Source organism: Podarcis erhardii (genome assembly GCF_964252035.2).
Source record: "Podarcis erhardii genome assembly, chromosome: 2".
NCBI lineage: Eukaryota > Metazoa > Chordata > Lepidosauria > Squamata > Lacertidae > Podarcis > Podarcis erhardii.
The window spans coordinates 103,063,232-103,085,508 of record NC_138498.1 but is presented as its reverse complement, the minus strand read 5'-3'; the positions used below and the strand labels follow the sequence as shown (position 1 = coordinate 103,085,508).

The window sequence follows — 22,277 nt, the reverse complement described above, 5'->3', positions numbered from 1 at the left end:
CATGTTCATTCAGCAAAAAAGTCAGACCACTGAACTACCCAATATTGTCAGGCAGCAATCTAAACCGCACTTATCTGGAAGTAAAGTGCAGTAGGACTTTCTTCTGAGTAGACATTTTTAGGACTGTGAAGCAGCTCTTCTGGGTCTCGGGCAGGAATCTTATCATCACCTGCTACCTGAACTCTTTTAACTGGAGATGCCAGGGATTGAACCTGGGACCTTAAACCTGCAAAGCAGGTGATGCTGACCATCATATTGAGCCTTTGTCCCTCCCTCAGTGTCCTCACTGGAAAAGTGCATGCTTTGTGTGCCTTTGACTTAATTTATCCTGTGTTGACATCTGCCACCAAAATTGGACAGGAAGGACAGAGCACTAGAATGTGGATACATTATGGAAAACCTGAAGTTTCAGGAGCTTTTTCAGAGAGCCAGTGTGGTGTAGTGGTTAAGAGCAGTGGACTCGTAATCTGGTGAACCGGGTTCGCTTCCCCGCTCCTCCACATGCAGCTGCTGGGTGACCTTGGGCTAGTCACACTTCTCTGAAGTCTCTCAGCCGCACTCACCTCACAGAGTGTTTGTTGTGGGGGAGGAAGGGAAAGGAGATTGTTGGCCGCTTTGAGACTCCCTAGGGTAGTGATAAAGTGGGATATCAAATCCAAACTCCTCTTCTTTATTCATTTAATTTCAGATTATTTTTACTTCACATTTCTTATACAGGGAATCGAAAGGTCTTACACTGGACAACAAACATGCCAACAAGTCATTTCTGCTCAAAACATAAACTAGTTTTATATGGAAATGGCTCCCGAGTCACTATGCTGCTTCCCGGCAGGTGGGTTGATGTCCCTTACCAGGAGGGAGTGGGGCAGGGGCAAGGTGCTTGGGAGGAAAGCATGGTGCAAATGCTCTGGCGGAAGTGACAGTTTGGCTCCGATGATGTGTTTCCACCACACCAGACTCCCTGCTGCCATGTCCCTTCCCTTCCCCTCCCAGGAAACCATGGCAACTCACATGCTAGGGTAGTGGTTCTGCCCACCCAGAAAACCACTTCTGGTTTTATATCAATGGAGTTTCTTTTGGAATTCATGTTTCGGCTCAAAGTAAACACGTTCTTTCTTATTTCGGGTCTTAAACTACCGCATAATATTCAGAATGTCATAGCTCTTGGGTTCTGTGATTAGGTACCAAATATGTACTCTGCTGGGAGCCGCACAGAGTGGCTGGGGAAACCCTGCCAGATGGGCGGGGTATAATTATTATTATTATTATTATTATTATTATTATTATTATCTTCATCATCATCATCATCTCCAGGTTTGACTGCTCTGGTTAGGTGCTTGGGATCAATTCTTTATTCTTCTACTGCAATTTCCTTTCACCTTTTAGAAAGCATTATGATGCAACCCACCAACATTAATGCTACATTTCTGTTCATTTTTATGGGACTTTTTCAGTTTCCCTTTTTTGCCGCCCTTGCCAATAGTCTGCAAGGCATGAAAGTGAATTGGCTATCATACCACAGTGGTTTAATAATATGCCACCTGCTTAGTTCCTGCAATGAAGGAATCACAACTAAAGAATCCCTGACAGATGGCCAGAGGCTGGGATTCCTTTATTAGTTGTGATTCCTGTATTGTAGGAGGTTGGACTAGATGGTTCTTGGGATCCCTTCCCACTATACAATTCTATCATTCTAGAATATGACCCCCACTCCTTAATATCTATTTTTTTCTTTTCTGGGGTCCTGTTTTTCTGAACTTCTGTTTACCCAAACAGTTTCAAGAACTAGGCCATTTCAATAAACGAAATTATTCTGTGTCCTCATGCCTTGTAGCTTGACAGAAACAACAGAATGTCTTGTAAGGAGAACATATTACCTAAGCAATTGACCTAACGCCATTATCAGACAAACCGGGATGAGAAAATCCACCTCTCACCTTCTCACATAACAACTTTCCAATACATTGTGGCCTGCTAGGAGCATTGTGGCCACACTTTAATTAAAGGAGAAGGAGATGCCAGTGAGTGACAGGATGCTATTTGAGAACCGGCCGCAGATCAAACCTTGTTGCTATGTAGAGTCGAGTGTAAGAAAAGCAATCTGTGCCTCACGCTATTCTGAGGGTCTCTTTTCATCACTCTATGCAGACAGATGGAGTACAAAGCAGAGGTCAGACGCAGGGGATGAAAGCCATTTGACACTGTGACAGCCGCTCTGGGGAAGAACAGGGAAAGATGACATTTTTTCTTTCCCTAGGAGCCACCTGTCAGCAGTGACCTCTTTCTGGCAAAGGTATGAAAAAAAGATGAAAAGATGAAAGAGAAATGTCCACCTCGAAGATAGAATCGTCCACACAGGGAATAAAACATGACACATATCCTTTCTCTGAAGGCAGGACACCCCGGGGGGGGGGTGGAGATGAAGTGGAAGGGCTGGAACTCCTGAAAGCTCACCATGAAGGACCACCAGCCAGTCTTCAAAAAAGTCCAAAAGGATTAGTAGTCTGAAGGGCGTTGGTTTTGTTTTTGTTTTACTAGCCTGCTAAGAGGCTAATAGAGAGGAATCCCTCTGTTATTCAGGATACTAGCCTCTTAGCAGGCTAGTTACAATATAGTAATAAAAACCCTCTTATCAAACAGAATGATGAGGAATGGGAACCAAGCCAATGGGCAAAGGAGGAATGGAGAGATCCGTCCCTCCTTGGCCAGCCTCCTCATTCACCGGCCTGGAATCCTATGGTTACCAGCAGATGACTTGTTAAATGCAAGGTTAGACTGTTGGTTTTTCTATTAGCACATGTGTTCACTTGTGAAACATGAGCATCATTTGGCTGCCTTGCAGGGAACCAGGCAGAGGGCCTTCTCGGTAGTGGCCCCCGCCCTGTGGAACGCCCTCCCACCAGATGTCAAAGAGAAGAACAACTACCAGACTTTTAGAAGACATCTGAAGGCAGCCCTGTTTAGGGAAGCTTTTATTGTTTGAAACCCAGCCAGATGGGCAGGGTATAAATAATAAATTATTATTATATATTATTATTGCACAGCTCCAGTGGCCCACTTCAGCAGCTCCAGGGGCCAGTTTTAGAATTTGGTGAAAGAATCCAGGATCCGTAGTAACTCAGATGCGCTTGTAATTGGATATGCAGCTCATTTCAGTATGCTTGCACCCACCCCTTTGAGTCACCATTTTGCATTGGGCTCTCCCCCAAAGCTACCATTTTGTTCCTGGCTCTGCCTGGTGTCACTCACAAGCCTGAAGCATTCCCTGCTTGCTCTCCTGAGACTCTTGAAAATAAAACAAACGTCTCCAGTGCTCTCTCCTGCAAAGGGAGCCAGAGCTAATTCTAGCCACTTGCAGCAGTGGGGGGGGGGGGGACCTCTCAAAAAGTATTGAAGATAACTTGTGCTTCCACAACAAGCATGGACAAAAACATAAGAACATCCTGTTCTCACAATGGCAAACCAGATGTCCATGGAAAACCCACAAGTAGGACCTATGGGCAACAGTGTTCTCCCCACTTGTGATTCTCAGCATTCAAAAGCATAGGAGAGGCAGGACACAGCCATTATGGTCCGATTCTGCTCTGCCTCACAGTTTACTCAGTTTTCAGAGCTTTTTGCAACTGAGATGCCCTTCCATTTAGATCAGCGAATCTAAAACAAAGCAGATGCATAGGAGAAGAAGAGAGGCAAAGCAGGGTGCCCGTGAGATGATCTTATTTCGACTAAAAGAAAGAAAAGGGAAAATGGGTCAAGGCGGTAATGGCGCCCCATCAGAAACAAGAAGGCATTTCTCTCAGTTTGACAGAACAGGGAGGGCTGCTGGCAGCCTGGAAGGCGTAAAGCATTGCTTTCTTAATGGCGTCAAGGATGGAATGAATGCAGTACACTGTGAAGAAGCTAGGCCGGCAGAGGGGTGTATCTGCAAATGTTCAATAATTAAGGGACTGAAGGATGACCCGAGGACACAGCAGTTTTCTGCATTGAGTATCTCGAGCTTGGAAAAGCACTAAAAGCTTATAATGCTCTCCACGTGTCTTGGAGGAAGAGACACTTCCATAAAAAAGGATAACAGACTGCATGAGTACAAAAGGAAGAAAGGAAGCGTGAGGATTCTCACTCTAGCCTTGCAAACTTGAAGCAGAAGAATGTTTCAAGTCCCCTCCTGACACTCTGAGCAAGATGGCATCTTTCACATTTCCTGGAGAAGGAGATGGAAGTGGTTTGGGAGTGACTTTGCTATCAGGCACTTCTGATTTGAAGGAGCATCTTGATACAGCCTGCTCTTCATGAGCAAGGAGGCACACATGCAAAAAAACCAAACCCATCACCACCAGCAGCAGGAATATGCAAGAATCAAATCATGTTAAGGGTACCAGTTGGTTGTGCTGGTTACTGCTTGAATAATAATAATAATAATAATTTATTATTTATACCCCACCCATCTGGCTGGGCTTCCCCAGCCACTCTGGGCGGCTTCCAAAATAAAATAAAATATTAAAACACTGCAACACATCAAACATTAAAAGCTTCGCTAAACAGGGCTGCCTTCAGATGTCTTCTAAAAGTCTGGTAGTTGTTCTCTTTGACATCTGGTGGGAGGGCATTCCACAGGGAGGGTGCCACTACCGAGAAGGCCCTCTGCCTGTGTCAGCAATGAGTTGTGAGTGCTAGCGAAGATAAGAGTCTGGGAAACCAGCCATATTTACAGGATTTATTGCTCCTTTGAAGCTATGTACAAGCAAGTTCAAAAGTTTGACTCTTTAATGGCGGGTCAGTTGTCCCAACTGGTTTTCCTTTCGATTTCCCCCGGCATAGCCACCTTCTAAGCCCAGCCCCCCTCTTTCCTCTCTGACGAGGGTGGCTTGTCCCCGGAAGTACCTCCCCCCTCTCAGATTCATTACCTCCTGACAGCTCTTCGTCACCCTCCTCGTCCGAGAAAGAGCAACTACTTATTAAAGGACCCTTCTCCCGGTAAGTTCCCATTCTTCTCCCCTTCTCTGGCTCCAGTTCCCTGACAGCCTGGTTCCCTGTAACTTGGCTTCTCACAGTGAGGGAACCACCAGAAGGCCCTCGGCACTGGACCTCAGTGTGCGGGCAGAACGATGGAGGTGGAGACGCTCCTTCACCACATGCAGGAAGGACCAGGGGCCTTTAACATGCAATGGAGGTGATGTCTTGGAGAGCTACTGCCAGTCAGTGCAGATAATACAAAGTTAGATGGACCAGTGATATGACTCCATTTAATGCACCTTCCTATTATTGCTAGCAGTCTATAACTTTTCTAAATAAACAAATACTGGTCCAGATGGTTCAATGGTCCAATTCCACAATGGTCCAACTTCCTATGTTCCTAAGTGGTTTTACAGCAGCAGATACTCACTAACTCTAGCATTTGGTTTGCTGTGTATGTAGAAATTCTAGTTAGGAAAACATGAATCTGCAAAGTTGGCCCCCTGACACGTAAAGGAAGCTTGCATGTAAAATATGAAAGCAAATGTTAATGCATATGGATGTTGTATACCCAAAATATGGTGTTTTCCTTCCCTGATTATTATTCATTCATGTGAACTGAACTCAACAAGTATATAGAGATGTCAAGTGAGCTATCTGACAACTTGTAAACAGTTATAGATGCCGTGATGATCGGTCGCAGAGATTAATTAGTACGCAGAAGACTTATTTCTAAAAAACCTAATTAACTGCCAAAATATTGATTCTTTTAACAAAGATATTATATAATTGGAAAATAGCACTCCCTAATTGAAATTTATGACCTCTGGAATGAGAAAAATGACACAAAATAATCTAATGACTGAATACTGTAGGATAAGTACTCCCTCAGTTCCGCATTAGTCTTTTTATAACCTTCCCACTTGTTTGTTGCTTAGAAAACACCCCCCCCCAAAGCCCCTGAGGCAATGTAAACTTACTCAGATGAATTGTTAGTTAATATTTCTGTGCACTATAATATGCCACAATCCTCCAAATTAATTCTCTGGGTCAGCCCACTGAAAGCTATTCCAAAATAAGTGGTGTGATGACTTGAGCCTTTAGGCGTGCACACACACACACACACACACACACACACAAATTGTCATAAAGAGTTAGGTGAGTAAGAAGTGTTCTGCTGAATCAGACCAAAGGCCCACCTTGTCCCGCATCTCGTTTCCCACAGGAGCTAATCAGATGCCTCTTGGAAGCTTAAAAGAATGGCCTAAAGGCAATAACCCTTGCCAACTGTTGCCCCTCAGCAATTGATTTTCAGAGCTACAATACCTCTGAACATAGAAACAGTACATAGATCTACACTGCCTTGGAATGTAGAAACAGAACACAGAGACACACTGCTTCTGACCAAAAAGATTCCATATAGGCATTGTTGTATTGGGAAGTTTTCGATGTTTTGTTATGTTTTTTATATTCTGTTGGAAGCCGTCCAGAGTGGCTGAGGCAACCCAGTCAGATGGGTGGGGTATAAGTAATAAATTATCGTCGTCGTCATCATCATCAACAACAATAGTTGTTAAAAACATATCCTACGTGAGTTTGTCAAATCCCATTTTAAAGCCATCTAAACTCTTCTTTCTCAAAGTTAGGAAAAAAGAAACATGCTACTGCAGAGGTTCTCAAACGTTTTTCTTTCTTTCATGGACCATCTGAAAATTGCTCGGTTTTGAAGCAGACCACTTAATAAACCTCTTTCCTGCCATGCCAGAATTGTAAAAACCAGTGTCCTTAGGCTAGGCCTCTTAGAAGGACCCAATTAACTGGTGCTTCTCCTTTTTAATAATAGAAAAAATCAATAGACCGCTTCAGCACCATGTTGTGAAAAGCGCAGGCCCTAGGCCAGGTCTTAATATTTCTGTGTGCTATAATATGCCACAATCCTCCAAATTCATTCTCTGGGTCAGCCCACTGAAAGGCCTGGTCAAAACAGCTTGAGTCTCCACTGTTAGACAAAAATAAACCCAGTGCAGGGCCAAGTATGGGTTCCATGACCTTTTCTGGATTTGACCTCAACAGAACTCACGGACCGCAGTTTGGCTACCTCTGAACAACTGCAGTGGTTAGGAACAGGTTGTACCAGGTTTGACTCCTGCTCCATCTGACTGGCTGCCGCATCTCAGGCAGAGGCCTCACACCACTGGTTACCTGCTCCCTACATCCAGAAAGGAGACTTGGCTGGGGGGTGGGTAATGACCTATGCTACCTGAGCTGCAAAAATTGTAATCGTGCTATTTACACAAACTGCAATAATTTCATGGAAGACAACAGGCCCAATCCGCCTTCTATTAGATGCTACAAACTCCCATTGAAAGTAATGGGACTTGTTAACTGAGACTCACTTTGGTTCCTGGTGGCCCACAGTCACAACGAGCCCGGATCTGGTTTGGGATATCAGGGTGACATGACAAAAGAACAGGGTACAGTTTACTAACAAACTGAGGCATAAAGCCTGGAATCTGCTTTGAGCATGGTGAAAGGTGATGGCATTTACAGAGCCGGGCAAAGTTGCCTAGTACAGTGATACCTCGGGTTAAGTACTTAATTCGTTCCAGAGGTCCGTTCTTAACGTGAAACTGTTCTTAACCTGAAGCACCACTTTAGCTAATGGGGCCTCCTGCTGCCGCTGCGCCGCCGGAGCACGATTTCTCTTCTCATCCTGAAACAAAGTTCTTAACCTGAAGCACTATTTCTGGGTTGGCGGAGTCTGTAACCTGAAGCATATGTAACCTGAAGCGTATGTAACCCGAGGTACCACTGTACTTGTAGAAAACAATTCGTGGAAATATGTAGTTTAGGGACATGTTTGGACCCACAGCTTGCCTTCTCCAACCCAGTGCCCACCAGAGGTTTTGGACTACTTCTTGCATCAGCCCCATCCAAAATGGGTGATGGGGGCTCTACTCTAAAACATCTGGTAGGTACCAGGTTGGGAATGCTGGGCGAGTCAACTGTCTGCTTCAAAGCGGGATTAAAAACACAAAGTTGTTTTAGTTTTAATATTGGATTAACATTTATTGGAAAACGTTTCAACAAATTCTGTCTCTTTACGTGTGTGCAACTATGAATAATTCCTGTTGCTGGAGATTAAGTTGTTCAATGCACTCTGGAGGCCAGAGACCTATCTTCACATCTGTGTCCCTGGGCCTATATCATGGCAGCAGCACAGGCTCCTTCTGTCTCTGGGATGTACTGTATGTGTACCAATTATGATGATGCCTATTCCTTCGTCCTGCTGCTCACCTGCTGCCACACCCTAACTGCTCTTCCCACCTGTGCAAAAGAAATACAAGCAGGAAGAAATAACTCTGGGACTTGTAGTTCCTGAGAGAGCAGGGTCTCTCTCTCTCTCTCTCTCTCTCTCTCTCTCACACACACACACACACACACACACACACAAACACAGCAAACCACTGTGAAAGTATGGCAACCTAAATTTAGGACTGGAAAAAGGAAAAAACTGAGTGAAATGGAAATGGACAGATTCCTCCATCCCAGCCTCGGATTGGTCCATTCTGTGCACATGGGGACAGCTTCCTCCCCTTTAGAACCTGAGAACTGGAATTGCCATTCTAGTGTTCTTACCTCATAATAGCTCTGGACGGCATTCATGAAAGCTTCATCTGCTACAATCTGAGTTTCTCCATTGAGGAAGGCTTGGAAGCGATCCTTGACGGTTTGGAGCTGCTGTTTACTTATCTGAAAAACCAATTAAAATGCAAAAATGTTATTTATATAGAAATGTCATTGAGACTAGCAAAGAGGTAGAGTAGCTTAAACACATCATCAGTTGTTATTATTATTATTGTTATTTACAAAAGGAGACAAATTGAATTCTGTTATATGGAAAAGTATGCAAATAAACCACATTTGTGTATATTGTACTGTGTAATTTGTACTGCTTCCCCTGACCATTAGGAAAGAATAAAGAGACTATGAATGGCTGGGAAGTCCTACCCCACTGAACATGGGAAATTCAGCCTTCTTCAACAATGGAAGTATAACATAGCCATTGTGACTACTAGTCATTTATAGTCTTATCCTCTCATAAAGTCGACCAACCTTCCTTTAAATCCACCCAAGTTGGTGGCCATCGCTACATATTGTGGGAGAGAATTATATAGCTGAACTATGAGCTGTGTGAAAAAGAACTTTCTCTTGTATGAATCTTTCCATCTTCCCCTTCATTGGATGGCCATGGATACTATTATCATGAGAGAGGGATATGGACGGGGAAGAAAGTTCATTGAGTCAAAGCCACCTGATCCACACTTATCTTGATCCCACAGGCCTCTATTTATGCCCTTATGTTTGTCTTAAGGTGATGGCAAGATGACAGGGAGGTGTTGTATGGGGAGACAGAGAGTGAGGAAATGAACAAGGAACCATGGCGGAGCTTAAAAATTATGAGAGTAAAACTACAAAACACAATGCAATATATATGCTGTTATGCCTGGAAATGCTCTATTGTTGTTGTTGTTGTTGTTTAGTCGTTTAGTCGTGTCCGACTCTTCGTGACCCCATGGACCAGAGCACGCCAGGCACTTCTGTCTTCCACTGTCTCCCGCAGTTTGGTCAGACTCATGTCTGACCAATGCTCTATGCCTTGTACTAAACTGGCATGCAAACAACATTTTAATTTGTATCATTTTATTTAAAACATCCCTGTGCAGTTTTATGTTCCAGAACAACCATATTTTTTAGGGGGGGGGACCCAACATTTCCCAATGACAACAAAGATTTTTTTTCTTTGTGGCTCCATTTTAATAAGGAGTTTGGTTAGACTGTTTTGAAAATGAACGATGTTGGCTGACATTTCTGGAGACTTTTTGCACATGCATTAAGTACTTCACTATGAGAAATAAAGCTTGGAATTTTACAATCTGTAGCATTGTTTGTTTTCTGAAAGAATATACAATTTTAGTTGTACTGGAGTAAACCAACAATGAACCCTTGCATCCTGTATGTGTCTCTAGTAAACCTTAATGTGATTATTTTATAGATTGCAGAACAGCAGGCGCTTATTGATCTCCCCCACCCCCTGTTTCAACAGCAACCATGACTGCTGAGAGCAGAAGTCAATTCCTAAGAGGAAATTAAATTGCTTTAATATTCCATTTAGCTTTTGCAGTGCCACAGTAACAGCTGACTGGCAACAGCTCCCTGTCTGTTACAAGTCTACATAAACAAGTGTATATATTTGCATTCAATCATATGGGTAAAAAGAGAGAGAAGGAAATCAAACACACATTTCGTGATTTTTACCATGTGTGTACCCATGTTTGAATGCTTTCAATCACAACTCCTCTGATTGGGTAATTGTTATCCTACTGCCTACAGAAAAATATTCTGGGCAAAGGTTACACCTTTGCCAAAGTTGTGCACTCATGTGTTCCTTTAGCCCTGCAGATGTCTTTTATCTTTTATCTGTTTCTGCTTTTATGTAGCCTAGTGCCAGTTAAGAGGTCCTTTCTTCTGCTCCCATTCTCAGATGGATTCCCTTGGCTGTTCCTAAATAACTATTCTGACCGTCGACTCAGCTATACAGCTGCAAATAAAATGTTTTAAATGTGTTGTGAAGTGCAATGTAGAAATGTGACCCTAGATGGCAACAGTGAGCTATGCAAAATTCAATGCATTTTTCAAAACGTTTTTAAAAGAGTATTTTCACAGCATTTTTTTAAATAAAGAAAATATGTGTGTAGATTCCACCCATATTGTGAGCCTGCTAGGCTTGCTCTATGGATCAGGTTCTGACTGGGCAGGGATCAGGTTCTGACCTCCCATCTGATGGCCCATAAGGCAAATCATCCAGGGTGCCAGTTCACATCATCAGCCACACAACTCCTGCTATTCTTAAAACAGCTAGATGCCTGGCATGGGTGAAGTCAGTTGCATGGGTCTTTCCTTCCAGATAACTGCACTGGAATTATAACTGCACTGCAACAGATAACTGCACTGCAACATGGAAAAGTGGCTTCGCCACCGCCCAAAGCATGTGTGAATGGGACCACAGAAGATTCCTAGATGAGCAGAACAGCCAACAGGTCAGCTCTGAAGTTCAGGCATGTGATTGCTCCCTTGGAAGATCAGCTCATGGGACAAATATTACATTTTTACTATGGTTCATCTGGATATAGAGAATAAGGCTGTTTCTAGCACATGCACTTGATGGATTTTATGCCTAACAATTTTTTTTTTTTACTACAGCTAAGAGGGCACAAAGGTTACTACACCTTCTGCACCCTTTTGAAACCCACTCCAGTACAAACACAACCAGCCACGTGGGAGTTGCTTGCCATGTTGCTACTCCTGGTTGGTTGGTGGTCAGGTAGGAAAGAACCATAGAGTTGGCTCTCTCCTTATCTCAACTTGTAAAAGAGCTTAAGAAGAATGTGCTGGATCAAGCCAGTGGCCCGTCTAGTCCAGCTACCAGTTCTCACAGCAGTCAACCAGATGTCAATGGGAAGCCCGTGAACAGAACATGAGTGAATTTGGCGATAAAATTGTTGAGGGCAGAATCTAGCACCTTCAAATGCACCCACTTTCCAAAGATGTAAGGAATCAGAGACTGTACACACAATAAAAGCAAACTGAGATTGTGTTACAGTCATATGCTCTAAATTTAAGGATCCAGGGTTATAAATATCTTCTCTAAGCTTCAATTTGATTTGCATCTGGGTACGTTGCTGCACAACAGCTGACTGCGAGGGTATATACATAAACTTGTTCTCTGAGATCATCACTCCTGCAAAGTATATTCAACTCAGATTTTGAAAGGCCCATGGCAGCACATTTCTCACTTAGTTACCTTCAATAATGTGTTTACAAATTGCATCAAAGCAAGGCAATGGAATACCTCCATTGCTGAAAAAATGTGGATGAAATCAATGCTATACATCAATGTGCTCTCTCTGCAGTTCTTGTTACAGGACTCTGGGTCAAGTCTAGCATTCAGTGGTGCCCATGTGGCACTGTACAAGTTCAGCAGAGTTACTGATCACAAAAAATATGCCAGCAAAGACATGAGAAAGACATGAAAAATCACAATTGTAGATTTAACAGTATAATATAGCACTTGCATTTTATTGGTTCTTATAAGCTGCAGGAATGCATGTGGAGTAATTAAATTACCGTATTTTTTGCACCATAACACTCACTTTTTTCCTCCTAGAAAGTAAAGGGAAATGTCTGTGCGTGTTATGGAGGAAATGCCTACGGGTGGCATGCCTACGGATTTTCCTCCTCTAAAAACTACATGCGTGTTATGGTCGGGTGCGTGTTATAGAGCGAAAAATACGGTATGTGTCAAGAAAACTAATTCCAGGTTAAATAATGCAGGCAGAATAATGTTCATATTTGGAACAACAGATTCCACTTGCAGAATCCAGCCTCTTTTGCAAAGCAAACAAGCAAGAATGAGCCATAGGATGGGAGGGCTGAACATTTAAATGAACAAACAAAGTAGAGTTCAGTGCTTTAAGAGGCATGGACCAGCAACTCACAAAGACTCTTATTGCTCCTAGAGAGAGAAGAAATTCCCATTATTCCTTATCCCAAGCCCTTTCAGCAGAACATAAATGCAGCAAACGTACAAATTTGGGGGCAAATGATCACATTTCAGTTTCAAACATTGGGAATGCTCAGATCTAAAGACGCACGCCTTCCATAATGTAAACAGACCACACACCTTTGGGGGGGCAAGAGTATATTTTGATCTACACACATATCCAAAACCTGCTTCCACTCCCACATTCACAAAATTGAGAAAAGCAGCCCTTTGAGCTTTAGTCATTTAACTGGAACAACAATAAGTTTGAACGGCTTAAACAGTCTCTGACTACATTACCAGTCTTTGCCTAGAATTGCCTGGAATTTGTGGCACTTGTATGATTTCAGGCAGGCTAATGGTGACAATAACTGATCCCCATTGTTTACTGATGTCTAAAGGTAAAGGTAAAGGTACCCCTGCCTGTACGGGCCAGTCTTGCCAGACTCTAGGGTTGTGCGCTCATCTCACTCTAGAGGCCGGGAGCCAGCGCTGTCCGCAGACACTTCTGGGTCACGTGGCCAGCGTGACAAGCTGCATCTAGCGAGCCAGCGCAGCACATGGAATGCCGTTTACCTTCCCGCTAGTAAGTGGTCCCTATTTATCTACTTGCACCTGAGGGTGCTTTCGAACTGCTAGGTTGGCAGGTGCTGGGACCGAGCGATGGGAGCGCACTCCGCCGCGGGGATTCGAACCGCGACCTTTCGATTGGCAAGTCCTAGGTGCTGAGGCTTTTACCCACAGCGCCACCCGCGTCCCGCGTTACTGATGTCTACTGGGTACTTAATAAGCAGTGAAGACCGAACTAATAGGTACACAGTTTCATGCTGAGGGTGGTGTAAATATTTTATTACTTTGCAGAAGCAGCAAATTCAGGAATAAGTAGGGCAAGTTAACAAGCATCTCTTTTCATGGTAGCCTTTACATCTGAAGAGAAAGCCTGGACACAAGTTATGTGTTCCAAGCCAAAGGTGATTGATTGGTGGGTGTACAATAAATGTCAGAGTCGATTAGAATGGTCAATTAGAAACAGCAACACCGGCTACTGGTCTGCTCTGGGGACAATTCAAAGTGCTGGTGCTTACCTTCCACCATATGAACCAACCTGTACTTTATGCTCACCATCTGAGTGTCTCCTCCAGATTCCCCCCTCCATACCTGTACTTAGGTGAATGATGGTGACTGGACAGAGGACCTGCTCATTTGTGGATGCCACACATGGAACATCATCTCCAGGGAAGCTTGCCTAGTGCTAAAACTGTCATCCCGGTGCCTACTTAAAGGCATTTTCATTTTTCTAGACATTCCAGCACTTTGTGGGAAGAACCACAGCTCAGTGGCAGAGCATCTCTTGTGTATGTAGAAAGTCCTGGGTTCAATCCTTCAGTATCTCCAGGAAGAGTTGGGAGAGACTCCTGCCTGAAACCAGGGAGAGTGGCTTCCTCTCAGTGAAGAAAACATTGAGTTAGATGGAACAAAGGTTTGAGTCAGGATAGGGGCAGTTCCTGGTGCTCCTAACTGGTGAATGATGGTTCAACCACTCTGCCGAGTTTATGCTGTTGTTCTTTTTTTTGTATATGTAATTTTATATGGATTTATATTTATTTATTTTTGTGTTATGACACCCTAACAGCATTACCGAATGGTGGCTACAAGTTATGAAAGCAAACACCATCATGAGGATACTTTTCTTTCATGGGCAACTCACTATATTCAGTTTAATTTGGTTCAATCAAAATAAAATATCAATTTTGGCAGGAACAAATTTAGCACAGCAGAAAAAGTGGAACTTTTGTTTGTTTTCAAAAAACAAACAAAAAACAAAAACCAGCAATGCAGGAAGCTCTTTTTACAAATCTTTGGATAATATATGTTAAAAGAGTCATTGGTCTGTAGGTGGCCAGAAGGCCACTGAAGAGTACAAAGCAAAGTTCAACAACCTAATGCAGGAGTTGGGAACAATAGGCCCAGAGACTAAATGCAGCCCTCCAGGTCTGTCTATCATGCCACAGTTCTCACTAGGGATTTTGGAGGAAATGGAGAAGGAAGTGGAAATTCCTGCAGTTTGCATGTGCATCAAGGACCAGGAAAGAAAATGAGTCAAGTGAATACAATTGGCATTTGTTCTTATTGTTGTAAGTCTGCAAATGATACTTTTTTGCAACGTTTTCTTGACATTGAAATGAATGTAACATAAATAGTTACATAAATCACCTAACATACTATTTGGTGACAACTGAAGTGCAGCAGAACAGAAACAGCGCAGATTGTGACAAACACAAGTCAGAATTCAAATTGCTGCCTTCTTACATCCCTGCCTCTCACTGACCTTGCTTTGTACCCCAAGTGTTTTTGCCTGGCTTGACTATGAACTCTGTGAACTCTGATATTGCCTCTTGCTTGTTTGGATGGAGAGCAAAAGTGTGTGTAGAAAGCAGCCGGCTGTACACGCAGTAGGGAAAGCAAGAAAAAGGCACCAGTGACTAAACTTCCCATGGGAGTAGAGAATGCGTGCACACCAGTGATTAGAAACAATCACCATGATCACCACAGCTCCATAATTACTTAAGGAGCCTAAGATAATCTCAGCTGCTAAAGATCAAACTGACACCCAATTTCTTCATAAGTGTATAACAAGCGCATCCATTCTCCTCTTTACGTCAGTCGATAACCTTAATGAATCATAAAAATAATTACCACTTGTTGTCTAGCTGTGTATGCAGCTGCCCTTCCAATAATCTATTATTTGTTGTTGAGTGTGTGCATGCCTCTTTGCAAGGACTACTTGATCGATGTATAGATCTTACCTCAAACCGACAAATGAAATTCTAACAAGGGGAGAAGGGGGGGGGGAGTTATAGCCCGCTGCCTAAGATGCAAGGCAAGTTCGGGTTATATTCCCAATTGAATAAAATCTCTGGGGAAGTAAGTCTCCATTTCTTCAGTGGACACACATCCCTCTACATAGTCTAAACTCGGTGGGTGAGTGGGGAATGGGGCCACACCACTTCCATCCAATTCCTATCGCTTGACTCTTTCACCCCACTACACACTGGATGGGTGGCTTCTGCAGTGGGGAACCTTCTCCAGATGTGCCATTGGGATTCTAAATCAATAAAGAAAGCCTATATAAGTAGAACTGAGACTCCAATACTTTGGCCACCTCATGAGAAGAGAAGACTCCCTGGAAAAGACCCTGATGTTGGGAAAGATGGAGGGCACAAGGAGAAGGGGACGACAGAGGACGAGATGGTTGGACAGTGTTCTCGAAGCTACCAGCATGAGTTTGACCAAACTACGGGAGGCAGTGGAAGACAGGAGTGCCTGGCGTGCTCTGGTCCATGGGGTCACGAAGAGTCGGACACGACTAAACGACTAAGCAACATACAAGTAGAACAGAAATTAACCCTTCAAAATTTGGAGGGCAATGGAACTAATCTACAGTAACATGGGGCCAACAAATGCATTCCTGCTCTTCGTGCAATTCTAATCACATGGGGAGGAGGGTTGACACATAGACATGCCCTATGTGCATTTAAATTTCCAGCTCCTTTTGTTTCATATTCTCCATGGCCCTTGACCCCCAGGGTCTTTCTTCACCTAATACAGGAATGGGAAAGCTATGACCTTCCAGATGTTGTTGGACTACAACCCCTGTCATCCCCCAACCACTGGCCATGTTGTTTGATGGGAGTTGGAATCCAGCAATATGTGGAGGGCCACAGCTTCTTCAGCCCTGACCTGATAGCTTCACGTAGAGAAATGACAATGTCATAGTGGTAAAACCAGTGGACAACATGCTAAACTGAGATAACGGAGACCAGGAAGCACTGGAGAAGAAGGCAGCAATCTGCCCCTCTTTAAGCAGGGCTCCTATGTTTTAATGATCTGTGTATGAAGTGGAAAACCAGGACTTTTCTTTGCCATGGAGTTGAGGAAAGTTTTGATTCTGCTTTTCATATCAATGTTAAATTCACCCGAGTCTTGCAAGGAGAGAGAGAAAAAGTCGGCAGTCCTACTAGGTAGCCTTCCTTGGATGACTTTAGTGTGACATAGCTCCTTTAGAAGATTTACAGTTTGGTGTTGTCAGCATATGATAAGCCCTTTTCAAGATCAGGGCCTCTTTCAACAGCCAAGGATAAGACAGTAACACCAACTACTTGAACTCTGTGTCTCAGAATAGTAGCAGCACTGAAGTGCTGGCAATACATCATGAACTAACTATGTCAGGAAGAAAGGATTATCAGATATCCCTCCCCACGATTTCTCAGTATCTCCCAGTATTTGCGTCTTTCTATTTCAACTTGGCAAGTGTCAATGAGTCTTTATGAGAGCTGCTTGGCAACTTGTTTTGATCTACTCAAGTTTTTCCCTTCTAGACAAATTTCACGTCCATTACCAGAGAGGACACTCAGAGCTTTGAACTTCTTTTGCTGGCAGCTACAACCTGTGTTTTGAGGGAAAGCAGGCCTTGGCATGCTCAATTTGTCTTCCTATGCGCAACTGCAAATGCAATTCTATAAAGAAACTAATGGATTTATGGTGTGTGTGTGTGTGTGAACAATTCATTTTGAGGATGGGGATATTTGATTTGTCCACAAATGTGCCATCAGCAAAAGTCAGTAGCTAATTCTTATTGAACTCTAGTGCATCTCTATATTCAACTAAAATTGAATGATTGATCTTCACAGCACAATCCAGTATGTTTTTACTCAGAAGTAAATCCGAACACATTCAGTAGGGTTTACTCCCTTATAACCATTTTCAGCATGGAAGCCTAAGTGTGGAATTAGGAGTTACTAATACAAATGAAAATCTACTCACAAATACTTTCCTTATCTCATTTTTGTAGGTGGCCTAGCACTGATATTTTCTAAACAAAAGTTCTATAATGGAAATGCCAGACATGAGTTCTAGAAATCCTAATAGCCTGTCAAATAAATATTCAATATCACTATTTCAACATTTTTTCTCTTTCATTCATTACATCAGTCTGTTGGTTGCATGGCTATGGGCTGGCATTTCTCAAGAAGGTCAGAGCTAGCCTAGAATTATGTACTTTTCTCATGCAGAAAGAAAGACCACTTGAAAATGGTCTCAGGGTTGTGCCAGCAGTGGGTGGGATTGGACAGTTGTCAGTGTCCAGGGATTGCTGTCACCACAATCTTGGCTCTCACTTGTGCTCAATCTTGTCCTGCTGGAGCCTGCATACTGTGTGAGTCTTACGTGATTGCTTAATAGACTTGGGAGATGTTTTTGAAAGCCTCACATTCCACTCTCCATTGTCTATGACTGGCAGCTGAAGGCCCCACACCCAAACTAGAGATGCCATTGCCCTTGCAACCTCCAGCATTATGTTCTCTGCTTCCTCTTCAGATGGAGTGTCCAGCCTGGACACTGAGATCCAACTCCGAAGGCCTTCTGGTGGTTCCCTCACTGTGAGAAGTAAAGGTAAAGGGAAGCAGGCAGAGGGCTTTCTCGATAGTGGAACCCACCATATGGAATGCTCTCCCATCAGATGTCAAGGAGATAAATAACTATACAACTTTTAGAAGAAATCTGAAGGCTGCTCTGTATAGGGAAGTTTTAAATGTTTTATTATGCTTTTATATTTGTTGGAAGCCACCTAGAGTGGCTGGGGCAACCCAGTGAGATGGGCAGGATACAAATAATAAAAAATATTAATTATCATGTGTCATTTTTGTGTGTCTGCCCTATACCTGTATGTGGTTCATTCCTTCCCAACCTGAATTTCTTTTCACTGATTCTTTCCCTTCCTGATCTGATCCTATCGAGGAATAACCCCGGATCTGCCAAAAGGAAAAACAGCTGGCTATTTAGTCAAGCAATGTATCCAGGAGTCTGAGATATTGTGCAAATTCATCATGCCTTGGCTCATTGGTGAACAATTAGTCATAATTTGCAATCCAAACAAGCAAATTAATCCCATATTTTGGAAGCTTTCTCGCAGCGATCACACACTATCATTACTTTAGCCTGCTGCTCCCCCTGGTGTAGCAGTTATTAGCCTTTTCCCTAGAAAATGTGATCAATAACATTTGGCTTTTGTCCAACAGAGTCAAAAAGGTAAAGGCCAGAACGACCTTCTTTATGGGCAGTTCTTAAGCAATGGCTGAAGAGGAGGTAGAATAAAGACAGGAAAAAGGGGGAGGAGAAAAAAAGAGGGATAAGAAAAAACAGACTAACTTGGGGGTGGGCAGACTGAAAATGAACAATGCAAATGGCATTTCTAAAGATACTGGGATGTCACTTCAGATTGTTAGTAGAATGTTCTGTGTATTGATTCCAACCTACAGTTCCATCAAATCCCATGCGAAGCCATTTGTGAAACGATTTGCTGTGTGTTCACTCAGGCATTTTGTCTTTTAAAACACTGTTATTTATTCTTCATTGCTCCAAGATTACAAAAGGATTACTTGTAAAAGATTGTTTTATCATAGTTACACTTAGGGAAATCCAAGCCAAGCTGTCTGTTGCTATAAGCAGGTGACTACAACAGCAGCTGGTCTTACCATTAGGCATCTGCTGGTGGCTGTCTAGAATAGCACTTTTAAAAACAATTTGCTACTGCAAATGGAAAGTCGAGGGGAAAGTCAAAGGTTCCCAAGGCAGCGGGAGAGGATAAGCCAGGGTTGTAGACCCATAGTCCTCCAGAAATGGTTGGACTTCAACGTTCATCAGATCCAGCCAGTACGGTCAATGTTATTCAGGATTCAGGATGGTAGGAGTTGAAATCTTGTGGCATTATGAGGGCCACAGGGTCCTCACTTCTGGTATAAGTCATCAACCCAGGGCCATAACTGATTGGGAAGTGTGGAGGGGTCACACTGCTAAAGTAACCTAAGAACATGGTCCAAGGTGTATAGCTGACAGTGTGCAATAGGGCTTTATACTTTAATTGTCACTGCTCTGTATGAAGCCACTTGCTTTTGTGTTGTCTCAAGTCTCTGATCTTTGCATTGCTTGGAGGGCAACATTCACATTAACAAGAATTATTTCCCTGATTTCTGCTGTCAGCTATTTGACGTAGCATTATCCTCCTTGTCATTAGAATTACCTTGGTTTTATGAAGAATGCCATGTAAAATTAACCTTGGGGATTGTCTGGCCCAAATAACTCTCCGCATACCTGGCCCTGCCAAAGGACCAGTGGCCTGCAGTCTAGTGCCATCAACTTTCCATTATTCCCACTTTATGTCAATATGACTCTTGCTCATTTTCACTGAAAGCTGACTGCTCCACCATTCTTCCTTTAGACTGCTCAGGTAATATCTGTTGGGAGCTTCATGTTATAATTCCCAAAGTGGTGCTGGTTAAAGTTGTTTTAATTATCATTTCCCACCCCATGTTTTAAGTAATTATCATTTTTACCCATAAGCTGCCTCATCAAGGGAAAAGGCAGAGTATAAATAAATATATAATCATAATAAAATATTAAGTCATGAAAGGCGATAAATGCTTTTTAAAGCACTTTAAAGCACCAAAAATAACTGGCAGTGTAGTAATAGCTTAAGACTCCAAATGATAGCCGGTGATGGAAGTGAAGTGGTAGATTCATTATCCCAACGAGTGAAGGCTGGAAAACTGGATTGGAAAATAGAGAATCCTGTTTTCCAGTAGCCAGGAATAGTCAATTCAAAAATGCTCATTTTTTATTTATTTTTAAATTAGTTTGTGCCGCTAGCTTGCTTCCCCCTCCTTGCTTCATTGTAAAAGGTTAAAAAAATCCTCTTGGTAGACAATATTAATATTCATTTATACAAGACCATATTACAGATTTATTAGTGCTTGTTGAAATTTCTGAGCCAAAGGAGTTCTGACGCACATGATATTTGCAGTAGAGGAAAGGAACCCAGGTAGAAAAGGCTGGCTTTAAGGGGAGATTTACAGACTGAAGGGGCAAACACTGAATATTGGAAACATTAGGAAGGGCGGGCGGGGGGGCAAAATAAAATAAAATAAATGGTAATGAGACTAGGAAAGTAAATACTGCCAAGAGACAAGGATTGCTCCCCACTCAAAAGAAAAAGATCATACTATGGGATTGTACGATTTGTACAATCAGTAAATAGCGTTTGGTTTAGATGTGGGATGACCAAGGTTCAAAGCAATGCTCAGCTGTTATAGTCACTGGGTTTACACTTCTGCAAAGCATGTAGTTGTATGTATAATTAGCTGGTGACCAGCGACAGAAGGGAAATTGATTCAGTTCTCACTTAAAGCCAAATCTACCTAATCCACTGGTCCTGTTAGCTAGGGAAGATGGGAATTGTAGCCCCAAACATCTGGAGGGCTGCAGTTTGCCTACACCTGTATTCGGGATAAGTATGTATGTACCCAGGTGGTGCTGTGGTCTAAACCACAGAGCCTAGGGCTTGCTGATCAGAAGGTTGGCAGTTCAAATCTCCGCGACGGGGTGAGCTCCCATTGTTCAGTCCCAGCTCCTGCCCACCTAGCAGTTTGAAAGCACATCAAAGTGCAAGTAAGTAAATAGGTACCACTCCGGCAGGAAGGTAAACGGTGTTTCTGTGCGCTGCTCTAGTTTCGCCAAAAGCGGTTTAGTCATGCTGGCCACATGACCCGGAAGATGTACGCCGGCTCCCTTGGCCAGTAAAGCGAGATGAGCGCTGCAACCCCAGAGTCATCTGCAACTGGACCTAATGGTCAGGGGTACCTTTACCTTTATGTATGAAAATGCATGTATTGATGAAAACCCATCTGGTTGTTTCTCTGTACCTGGAATGGGGAAAGATATTGTCCTTTGTCTCAGGCAACAAAATCCTTTGCCCAGCGCAGGTTATTCTTACTGGCTACAAACTGCCTCATTTGTTGTTGTTTTTTATTGTTTTGTTTTGTTTTGGTACATTTTTCAAAACTGATGTAAGCCGGTTTTGAGTAATTTTATGGTAAGATAAATCTCGATGTGCATATATATATATATCCTCTTAATGGTAAACAAAAATAAATAAAAATGCAGCACCTTAAGTAGACAGGGCCATCCATTCATTATTCAGGCAGACCAAAATGGCATCCCAAACACACATTTCTTGCTTTCCAGTAGGTGAAGTCAGGCTTGCTCTATTGTCTTATTATAGATTTCTCTGTTTTTCTCTAGTCAAAGAGCAGAGCCGCGTGAAGCTTATGAGAGCTGACATGACATGGCGTCCCAGGCATTATGTTACAAGCTTTCGTGTCTTAAATGCATGGAACAGTGCACATTAGAGAGGCGACCGAGGGGAGGAAGAGGAAGTCGCCACTTGCATCCTACAGTCTTGTTCCCTAAGAAAATGTCAGCGATGGCAGACTGTGAACATGCAAGAGTTTAGATTCCCTTCCCTGGCAATCTCTGTGAAGAACCTTAAGAACCCTTTATGTTTTATGGATCTGCTGCTCTGAGACAGGTTCTCTCATGCGGAATATGTTGGGGTTTTGGCAGGGTGGGGAAAATTAAGAGGCTAGCGCAGCCTCCCGCATCCTGATACCCTACTTCTGAAACCAGATGCTATCAAAAGACCAGGGAAGATCATGAACTTTGTGCCCTGGTGAAGTCCTGAGGGTATCTGGCTTGCTCCTATAGAGCCATAGCAACTCTTAAGATTCTCAATTGATTATTTTTTTTTAGAACCACTACAAATTCTATTTTTCAGTCTTTTCTCTACAAAAACAAAACACAATGGGACATTTTGAAAGTGCCAGCTGGG

The 22,277-nt window shown here is 43.0% G+C and overlaps 1 protein-coding gene across 12 annotated transcripts in view; it reads right to left on the bottom strand.

The window, feature by feature from the left end:
• Nucleotides 1-22,277, bottom strand: part of CADPS (calcium dependent secretion activator) — a 336,635-nt gene that overhangs the window by 256,336 nt on the left and 58,022 nt on the right. For all 12 annotated transcript variants that reach the window (XM_081852319.1, XM_081852323.1, XM_081852328.1 and 9 more), the window contains exon 2: nucleotides 8,593-8,706. In XM_081852319.1, coding sequence (XP_081708445.1) covers nucleotides 8,593-8,706 — 114 coding nt within the window. The remainder of the gene's footprint in view (nucleotides 1-8,592; nucleotides 8,707-22,277) is intronic.